The 11084-nt window shown below is 48.6% G+C and overlaps 1 protein-coding gene across 1 annotated transcript; it reads left to right on the forward strand.

The window, feature by feature from the left end:
* Positions 1 to 293: 293 nt before the first annotated feature.
* Positions 294 to 6538, forward strand: LOC142288126 (E3 ubiquitin/ISG15 ligase TRIM25-like). Its single transcript, XM_075333489.1, has one exon. The coding sequence runs from the start codon at positions 303 to 305 to the stop codon at positions 1902 to 1904; it is 1602 nt and encodes a 533-aa protein (XP_075189604.1). The 5' UTR covers positions 294 to 302; the 3' UTR covers positions 1905 to 6538.
* The last annotated feature ends 4546 nt before the right edge of the window (positions 6539 to 11084 follow it).

Here is an 11084-nt window from a genome sequence, read left to right on the forward strand (position 1 = left end):
CCGGCCAGCCCACCGGGAGAAGTCCCGCCCCTCCCGCCTGTCAGTCCGGGCCTGGGTGTAACTACAACATTGCTAAGTATTATTAGACACACTCAGTTTCGTTTCTTCCTTCTTCCGTCAGCCATAAAAAAAAGCCCTAGTACGGCTGTATCAATCGAAAAATAGAAAACTTTGGCTTTTAGAATGCAGAGATGAAAAATAAATGCTGCAGCTTTAAGGGGTTAAGAAAATGGGTGTAACTACAGTTTTCCTGTTCCGGAATCATCCACTTTCAGTTTCGCTTCTTCTGTCTTCCGTCAGCCATGGCGTCTGCTGATCTGAATGACGAGCTGCTCTGCTCCATCTGTTTATCTATTTTTAAGGATCCTGTAACGCTGAGATGTGGACACAACTTCTGCCAGGTCTGTATTGATCGTGCGCTGGATACACAGGATGGGTCTGGAGTTTATTCCTGTCCTGAATGCAGAGAAGAGTTTCAGGAGCGTCCGGCGCTGATGAGGAACATAAATCTTCATAATGTTACAGAACGTTTCATGATTACTCAGCAAGAACAAAAGATCACTGGGATCTACTGCACTTACTGTGTGGACTCTCCTGTACCTGCTGTTAGATCCTGTCTACACTGTGAGGCTTCTCTGTGTGAGAAACACCTGAGGACTCACAGCAAATCACCAGAACACGTCTTATCTGATCCCAGCACTTCTCTGGAGAAAAGGAAATGTTCTGTCCATAAGAAGATCCTGGAATATTACTGCACTGAGGACGCCGCTTGTATCTGTGTGTCCTGCAGTTTGATTGGGAAACATAAAGGACATAAAATGGAGTCACTGGATGAGGCCTCAGAGAAGAAGAAGAAGAAACTGAGCAATGTTCTCCAGAAACTGACCACAAAGAGAGAGAAGACTGAGGAAAGAGTTCGGAGTCTGAAGGAGCGCTGGAGAAAAGCTCAAGAGAAAGCAGCTGGAGAAGCCGAGAGAGTCACTGCCCTGTGTACAGACATCAGGAGACGGGTGGACGACCTGGAGAAGAAGGTCCTGAGTGAGATCTCCAGGCAGGAAAAGGAAGAGTCACGGTCACTGTCTGCTCTGATCCATCAGCTGGAAATAAAGAAGGACGAGCTGTCCAGGAAGATGAGGCACATTGAGGAGCTGTGTAACATGACTGATCCACTGACCGTCTTACAGGAACCAGACACCGGGGACTTGTGTGATCCTGAGGAGGAGGGAGGTGATGAGGACACAGGGGGACATGATAAACAGCTCCATGATGGAGGTGACCTGGATGTGGCTGTGATCTCACACACATTACACACATTATGTGAGGTAATATCAGGTATAAGGAGGGGGATCTATGTGGAGGATCCTGCAGACATATTACTGGATGTAAACACAGCTGGTAATGATCTCCTTATATCAGACGACCTGAAAACTGCGACTTGGACACAAAATAACCAGAATCGTCCAGAAACAGCAGAGAGATTCCAGTATAATCAGGTGATGAGCAGGAGGGGATTTACCTCAGGACGACATTACTGGGATGTGGAGGGCAGTAGATCAGGGGGGTGGAGTGTGGGGATGTGTTATCCCACTATAGACAGGAGGGGAGAAGAGTCACTGATTGGAAATAATAACAAGTCCTGGAGTTTGAGGAGATATAATAATCAGTATTCAGTGATACATGACAGTATAGAGATCCAGTTACCGAACAAGATCTCCAGTAGTAGAGTCAGGATCTGTCTAGATTATGGGGCCGGGCAGCTGTCCTTTTATGAGCTGTGTGACCCCATCAGACACTTACACACCTTCACTGCCGCCTTCTCCGAGCCCCTTCATGCTGCCTTATGTGTGTTTTGGATGTATAATGACGGTCACTATATAGATAGCTGGGTGAAGATTAGAACATAACTGGAAAGAAACATCAGAAAAATCCCATTTTTAAACTAACTTTCATTCTAAACATTTTTCTGATTTTTCTATGACATAAAATACATTTCCCTCTGGAGCCTCCTGAAATCTTCCTGTGTTTCCTGACACCACTGACCTTAAGGCCATGTGCCCATGGGAGCTTTTTGCTGCGGAGTTTGCTGCGGAAAACCTGCGGATTTTTCTGGATTTTCCAGATAAATCCGCAGGTTCTACCATGTACAGGCACTCCCCATGTTACCCTATGGGACATGGGGAGTGTCTGTGTCCACGCTGCGGAAAGTGCGGCTGCGGAATCTCCTGCGGAGATCCCTCAGCCGCACCTAACTGCATGTCAATTATTCATGCGGATTTACTTGCGGAGATCCCGGCCCTCCGCTATGGAGATAGAGGCCGGGACGTCTGTAGGTAAATCGCGTGAAAGTCCGCATGTTTGGAAACATGCGGCCGTACCTGCGAATATATCCGCAGGTACGAGCGCCCGTGGGCACATGGACTAACAATAGATTTTCCACAGAGATCACTTCTCAGCAGTCTCATTATCAACACAGGAAGGAAATGAAGTGTAAGGTAACACCTCTGGTAAAAAGCTGGAGGAGGATAATGCAGGATCCTCCATTGACAATAACCGATGGACACAGCTCCCCCCTCCCCGCACAGGGATCTCTGCACAGGACACAGAGCATGCCCACAAGTCCTCTCCTGACGATGGTCTCCTCCATCCATGTGTCTGCCGTGGAGCAAATCTTTGACTGACATTAACAGAAAATAGCAGCAGCTCAGACAATATGGCCGCCCCATCATCATGTACAGAAGATAAAATATAAAAAATTAAAATTAAATGTAAAAATCAATAAGAAAAAGAGAAAACAGATCATATGTAATAATAGCGTCTAATTATTATATAATGCAAATTTAGGATTATTCAGATTTAACCCTTTAAAGACACAGACAATTTAGATTTTTGCAGTTTAATTTTTTCCTCCCAATTTTCTAATTCTCATCACTTTCTTATCTTTCCGTCACCATAGACGTAGAGCTTGTGTGTTGTGAGACAATTTGCAGATTTTGTTGACATCATTCATTTTACCATATAAAGTTAGGAAAATCGGAAAAAAAAAATCATAATGCAGATTGTGCTGATTAATTTCAGATTTAAATATATATTTTTTTTTTTCTATTTTTGAATTTTTTACATTTCTTTATAGACTTAGGAAAAGGAAAAGGAACTTAGGAAAAGGAGGGGGATTTGAATGTTTGTGTTTTTTTTCTTTTGCTAACATGTTAAGTTTCTTTTTTTAACGGCCTTGACCCTGCGATCGCTTGTTCTATATACAGCAATGCTCCATTAATGTTGTGTAGAATAAAAATCACAGTTTATGGCTGAACATCACAGAAAAATCAGCTTGACCGGTATGTGGAGTTTCCGTAGGTTCCCGGCCATCATGACAGCCCATCGACACCTCATGGTCATACTGCAGGGATGCTAATGGGCTCCGGAACTAACGTCTGAGCCAGATCTCGGGGCTTAAATGCCGCTGTTAGTGACTGACAGAAACATTTATCAAGTTCACAGTTTCATTGTTGATTGTCTGCTAAATGTAATCTGTCAGCATCTTTTTGTTATGTAATCTGGGAGGAGCATGATGTAGGGGCAGAAAGTCTGATTCCAGGGATGTTACCTACTGGATTGCTTGTGCAGTTTTGATAGAATCCCTGTTTTTTTTGCTGTAGATGTAGCAGAGCTCAGAATGCTGAGCTGTGTATAACCCCGCACACACTACTGATTGGCAGCATTATGTGTAGACTATACATTGTCAGCAAGCCGCCAATCAGTTGTTGGGGGCAGGGTTACACAGATTAGCTGGACTAGCCGCCACATGAGACCTAGTCCTCTAGTGATAACCTCCTGCTGATAAAATATTGTAGTGAAACTACAGCAAGTTACGAAACCCTGGAATCAGGCTCTCTGCCCCTACATCATGCCTCTGTCAGATTAAATAGCAAAAACCTGCTGACAGATTCCCTTTAAAGACAGATGCTGTGGAAAAGAGACAAAATTTCGCCTGTGTACAACAGGCTCAGCTCTGGTTTTAATTAGCAGAAAATATAGATGATATATTTGTGGCGCCCCTGAGGCTTCCGTCGCCACAGAGATATTGCACCTCAGCCAGAGGTGTGATGTCCCATCCTGGGTAAGAATGGGGTCATATGCCGGTCCACAGACTAAACTTGCACCCACCAATTGGTAGGCATACACTGGGTCAGGGATAGTGGCAGCAACCCCCATAGATGTATTCATGGGGCCGTAAGTCCCATTCCTGGTCCCTCATAGTGTGGGTGGGGCCTAGCCAGTGGGTGTGTGAGAGGAGTCAAAAAGTAAGAGTAGAAAAGGGAACTAGGAAGTTCAAAGTCAGTTCAGTCAGAGAGTAGTAGTGAGGAGATGGTTACCTCAGGAGAGTGGAGTAGTGAAGTCTGAGAGAAAGGAACAGAATAGGTTCCTGGTGAAGATCCTGGGGTCTAGCTAGGCCCAGGTGACACCCAAAGAAAAGAAAGGATCCCAGGGCCACGTAAGGGCATTTTTAGCTCGTGGCCTGTTCCACAGAAAGATCGGGTGGAGGGATCCGGCTGCATTCGGGGACGGTCCCCAGAGAGAGGGAAGAAAGACATTTCCTCATAAAGTAACACCGAAGGCCCGGGGTGGTTGCAAGCATCCAGGGCCACAACCTGCCACAGTCCCCCTGGGAAGAGGGCAAGAAACCAGTGAGGCAAGCCCCTTGTTCAGGTCCTGTGGTGGAGGCCAAGACCAGTTCAACTAATAGAGTCAAGGCTAAGAAGACAGTCAGGAGAAAGGATACACAAAGAGGGGTGCACCGGCATTGGCCCTTGAATTACTGAATTAGCTGGGATCGGCGGAGGCACTGGACAGTGGATCCCAGCATACTGTAGGCAAACGGTTTGCCAGCACCTGGACTCAGAAACAGTGAGTAAAAGATCTTAACTGCAAGCCCTGTGTCGTCTGATTCATCCTGTACTGCATCCACAACACCATAGACTCTAACAAGCACCAACGGTTGCCCCGGGGTAGCCACTCCACCTGTGGGGAGCAGAACCATCCCAGTTGCCATTACATCAGCCCCAGAGGCCCCATTCAGCAGTGACTGCTCCATAGCCGCAATCCACAGGTGGCGTCACGAATATATATTATAAACTTTAACATCACCATCTCCTCTATCCATACCGCCACTTTAATTGACTCCACCAGGGTCACGGAGTCGGGCTCCGCCACCGCTGACTACCCCGGACTAGTCCGGCCCGACACCGAGTCACCTATGGCCCTGGGGTGGGCGAGTCATATTCTCCTTAGGGGAGATCTCCTGATGACCAGCCGATCACTGCTTCTGCTTCGATTTAGTAAATGATTGTTGTTTTGACTCTGACAATTGGATCCATTTGCTGTTATGATGACATGAGTTGCTGGTGACAGATCCTGTTATTTTCATCCTGTGCACTCAGCACATTGAGCACATGAAGGTGGCACTTTCTGAATATTGTAATAACTAGTAGCATAGCCAAATACTATGAGGCCGGAGTCACCGCCGCCGGCTCCTGCCTGTACCCTGATAGCTATATGACTGCAACAGCCGCTACTTTCAGCCATTACGAAGGGGAGATCACGGCATAAAGATTAATACAGCTGTCATTAAAGGAGTTTTCCACTTATAGAAAAGTGATCCCTAATCTTTTCCCAGCATGTAAAATCACAAACATAGACCGTATTCCCCCTCCCCCGGTCCAGCGTCAGGTCGCAGCGATGTGCGTTGCAGTCATGGTGTTACCGCTGCAGCCGAAACATAGAAACCAAAGCGGCGGTGGAGAACTGGTGCGAACAGCGGGAGGGCGAGTGCTGTCTAACTTTATGTTACAGGGTAGGAAACAGTTTTCTATAAGTGGAAAACCACTTTAAGGCCCAAGCCACCCGGCGAGAAAATCTGTGCAAGTGGAGTGCGATAAAACATCGTATTTCCCTCGGACCAATTCTAGCCTGGGTGTCAGCGCACATGAGCAATTATTTTCTCAGCCCTAATCGGACCGAGAAAACAATCGCAGCATGCTGCGATTGTAAGCAGAGACTCTTTTTCTCTCGCATCCATTCAAGTGAATGGGGCGAGAGAAAAATCGCAATGCACTCGTGGTACATAGGTGTACCACACGTGCAGAGCGAGAATCGCAATAGCCGGCTACGGAGGAGAGAGGGAGAGAAATCCCTCCCTCTCCTCCTCTGTGCCGGCCCGCCCCCAACAGCTGAGGTCCGCTCGCAGGGTCGGACCTCAGATGCAGGCACACTCGCATGACACTCGGCTCCCGCTGTGCTGCCAGCGCGAGCCGAGTCTCATGCAAGCATCGCAGTAGTGGCCCGTGTGGCCCCAGCTTAAGTCCAAAAAATACTGCAAAAATCTTTAAACATTTAGCTCCCCCTAGTGGTGGTCAGAATTACCGTACATCATCATACAGTTATAAGAATTTTTATACGAATATGAGGATCTGACAACAGCTTCTTGTTAATGGTTTCCAGATGGCAAAAATTATAATATTTTATCTGTAATAAATAAAAATTACTAATAATAAGACAAATGATTGTATAACTACAGATAAAACTGCTGATAATAAATGGTATATTATTGCACATTACTGCTGGTGTTTTTATTGTGTGTGCGGCTCGGTGAACTGGGGGCAATTTTATAAAAATTTCTCATTACTACTGGAGTAGTCATCTGGGAGAGGCGGATTCAGGGAAGAAATATATTCACCTAATGTAACCGACAGTGGGATATAATTTCTCTGTAAGTACCGTATTTTTCGTTTTATAAGACACCCCAAATTTGAAGGAGGAAAGTAGGAAAAAAAAACATTTTTACTGTTAAAATTGGGGTCCGTCTTATAATTCTAGTGCGTCTTATTTTAGCTCACCAGGGGAGAGTGGCAGTGGGGGCGCAGCTCAGACAGGTCACAGGAGACAGGGTTGGCAATGCTGGAGGGCTCGGAGGAAGGGGTGTCGCGGGTCAGGAGGGTCAGTGGAACGAGGGTCGGCAATACAGCAGGCTCGTGGGGTGTCACGGCAGCCGGCGCCAATGATCTGCTGGTGGGCTGCAGGCTCCGTGGAATCTTCGGTGGTTCACACGATGGAATTCAAGAAAATGGCTGCAGAGCGAGCGCTTGCACAGATTGGCCTCTGCGTCCATTTTCTTGAACTCCATCGTGTCAACCGACAATTCAAAACAGCCAGCAGCCCGCTGGCAGATCAATGGTGCACGCAGCAGCAACACCCCATGAGTCCGCAGTTTCACTGACTCTCTATCCATTGACCCTCCTGAGCTGCTCCACTGCAGTGACACCCCCTCTCCGAGCTCTCAGTATCTCCGACCCTGTGACACCAGTGCCGGTAAGGTTGAGTTCACACTTCGGTTGTTTTGCATCACTCCCAATCAGTAGTGTAACTGATGCAACGGATGCGTTGCTTTGCAGATAGTGGCACAACTGATGCTGCAAAAAAACGATCCGTTGTGTTTTTCTTTTTTACTGGGTTTTTTTTTACGGACGCCGGGTGATCGTTCCGGCCACTGGAACAGAATTTACAGTCATCATGTTTTTTTACTGTGCGCATACTCACAGTCAGGGCTGTATTTTGCCTTCGTGCTGCCCTAGGCACTTTAAGTGGTCGCGCCCCTTAGTGACAACGTAAAACTGAGTTTTCGCACACGACATCTGTTTAAGGCAGATCTACTTTGTAAAACACTTTAAAAAGTATAAATGAGAAATGAAGGGCACTAACCCCCCCCCCCAATGGGGATCACCACAGGCACATCAAAACATACCATGAGTATAAAATATTCCCACCGTCCCCACTTATATACTGTGACTGCCCCTAATAAACTAAAGCACCACTCTGCCCTCCCTGATAAACTACTGTATATCCACCACACCTTCCTCAATTATGAAATATGATCTGTACTGTCCTCACATCATGCTGCCCCCTCCTCACAGTGTCCCATGCATGCTGCCCCCTCCTCACTGTGTCCCATCCATGCTGCTCCCTCCTCACAGTGTCCCATGCATGCTTCCCCCTCCTCACAGGGTCACATGCATGCTGCCCCCTCCTCACAGTGTCCCATGCATGCTGCCCCCTCCTCACAGTGTCCCATGCATGCTGCTCCCTCCTCACAGTGTCCCATGCATGCTGCTCCCTCCTCACAGTGTCCCATGCATGCTGCCCCCTCCTCACAGTGTCCCATGCATGCTGCCCCTCCTCACAGTGTCCCATGCATGCTGCCCCCTCCTCACAGTGTCACATGCATGCTGCCCCTCCTCACAATGTCCCGTGCATGCTGCCCCCTCCTCACAATGTCCCATGCATGCTGCCCCCTCCTCACAGTGTCCCATGCATCCTGCCCCCTCCTCACAATGTCCCATGCATGCTGCTCCCTCCTCACAATGTCCCATGCATGCTGCCCCCTCCTCACAGTGTCCCATGCATGCTGCCCCCTCCTCAGTGTCCCATGCATGCTGCCCCCTCCTCACAGTGTCCCATGCATGCTGCCCCCTCCTCAGTGTCCCATGCATGCTGCCCCCCTCCTCACAGTGTCCCATGCATGCTGCCCCTCCTCACAGTGTCACGTGCATGCTGCCCCTCCTCACAATGTCCCGTGCATTCTGCCCCCTCCTCACAATGTCCCATGCATGCTGCCCCCTCCTCACAGTGTCCCATGCATGCTGCTCCCTCCTCACAGTGTCCCATGCATGCTGCTCCCTCCTCACAGTGTCCCATGCATGCTGCTCCCTCCTCAGTGTCCCATGCATGCTGCCCCCTCCTCACAGTGTCCCATGCATGCTGCCCCTGTGACGGGGGTGTACAAGAGAGCAAAGGATGGACGAGGCCGAGGAACGATCCAACAGGTTTATTAACAGGAATACAGGAACAGCACACGATTAGTCCACATAAAACAGATTCGGGGGCCCTTCCCGACAATCCTCGGACCGGATAACAAAGCAATCGTCCTTACAGTAGTCCAAAGAGTTCCACACAATCCCACGGGTCACTGATCTCCAGTCTGTAACTGTCCATACACCGGCTCTAGGATGCAGCCTCTGCTATTCCCTCCCAGAGGATCAATCTTCTTTCTTCAAGTTTCACACAGACTGACTCAATCTCCCAGGTAAGCAGAGTTTACACTAGTTGGACTCTAGGCCCACCTCCCCCTACTCCCAGGAATGGAAGTGCCTCAAGAGGATACAACCTTGCATTTTAGGGGGTGATTACCTACAACAATAGAAATGTACACAGAAGTAGTTCAAATAAGACAATGAACCCAGCTTGAAATAGGAATCTGTACAGCAAGATACACCTCCCCCATAGCCCACCATCACACACACATCCTATCATCAATGGTTTGGTCCATCACAGGGCTCCAATATGTCTGCCAACCACAGTAGATGAAGGAATCCCCTGCTGTAAAGAACAATGACTATTCCTTCACTGGCCAATGCAATTACAGATTAGATACACAACTCTGGAAAGAAGAGGACAGGCTATTTACATAATCACATTAGATGCCAAGACTACAATTGCATGAGAGAGACACATTGAGACCAGTAGCTCCCCCAAGAAAATACATGAATTACAACTAATACAACCAGGGAAATATACATATCATGACATAGTATCACAGCATATACAGTGAGAGGGTAAATTACATCTTCACAATCCCTCCCCCTCCCAACTTGTGTACGTACTAGGGACCTCTACAGGTCACTGGTTAAGTACACACAGGCAGAGCGTTACTTACATGTGGCTTCATGCAGCCACGAATTGGCATCGTAGCTCTCCCACATCATTGCCCAGGAGAACAGCTGCAGGCAGACCACCCATCACCCCAACCACACATCGCCTGACCCCAAAACCAAAGTTCAGATCCACAGTGGCTGTGGGAATAGTCCTCCATTGTCCACCAGCCAGTTCAATGACAATCCCAGGTCCTCTATGGATTGCCTCAGGCCGAACCACTCGGGGATCAGCCAGTGTGAGGAAAGCACCCGAGTCACAAAATCCAACAAGTCTCTGTCCATCCAGCACAACCTCCTGCAAGTGCTTACCTCGATGAGCAGAAGTCGTCATAACTGCGGGTCGCACCCCGTAAACTCCTGGTGGTGCAACATGGGGGGCTGAGTCACTAGGCCAGTCCTCACATAACGGTGCCACATCTTCCTCCATGGCACTGGGCTGTAAATAATTAACAATCCGATTGGGTGCAGGATCAGTCCTCATTTGAACAGCTGGGCAGGAGACTTGCCGATGCCCTGGCTGTCCACATTGATAGCATCTGAGCTGGGTCTCCCTCCATCCAAGGCGTCCTCTTGGGTAAGGGGTAGGGGAACTTGGAGGCCGGCTCCCACCTGAAGGTGCTGTAGGTGTTTGAGGATGATTCCTCCATGGCCTGGCTGGGCAGGAGGCCTGCAAATGCCCGGGATGCCTACAAACATAACACCTGCGCTCTGTTACTTCCTCTCCCCGGCGTATTCCAGGAAGTGCAGTAGAAGCAACTGGAGGCACATTAACACGGGTATCAACATGTGGTGGCTTAGAGGAACGGGGAACAATGGGGACAGAATAACTGGGGGCATCCGGTGTTGTGGAGCTGTTAGGCGTCTCTCCATCCTCCAACAGAACCCTCCACTGAGGCTTGATGGTGAGAGCCTCATCAGCGAGAGCAGCAGCTTCCTCCACTGTCGCTGGTTTTCTCTCACGCACCCATTCCCGGATCTCAGCGGGGCACTGGGCAAAGAATTGTTCTTTTAGGATGACCTGCAGGAAGGTCTCCCAAGATAAGGCCTCCTCTGCCTCCAGCCAGCGATTACATATTTGTTTGAGTCTATGAGCATATATCTTAAAAGACACTTCCCCATCACAGGCTAAAGCACGGAACTGAGTCCTGTAAGTGTCTGGGGTCACAGCATAATGTTCTAGAATAGTCTGTTTAATATCCGCATACTCACAGTTCCACCGAGGGTCCATAGCTCTATAGGCTTCAGCAGCTCCCCCCTCTAGGAGCCCAACCAGATGCCGGACACGCTCCCTGTCCGGGACTTCCATTAATCGACACTGAT

The sequence above is a fragment of the Anomaloglossus baeobatrachus genome, unplaced genomic scaffold (assembly GCF_048569485.1).
Source record: "Anomaloglossus baeobatrachus isolate aAnoBae1 unplaced genomic scaffold, aAnoBae1.hap1 Scaffold_782, whole genome shotgun sequence".
NCBI lineage: Eukaryota > Metazoa > Chordata > Amphibia > Anura > Aromobatidae > Anomaloglossus > Anomaloglossus baeobatrachus.

What these genes read in the sequence shown, in the direction of transcription:
- LOC142288126 (XM_075333489.1), top strand. Translation starts at nt 303, where the DNA reads ATGGCGTCTGCTGATCTGAATGACGAGCTGCTCTGCTCCATCTGTTTA.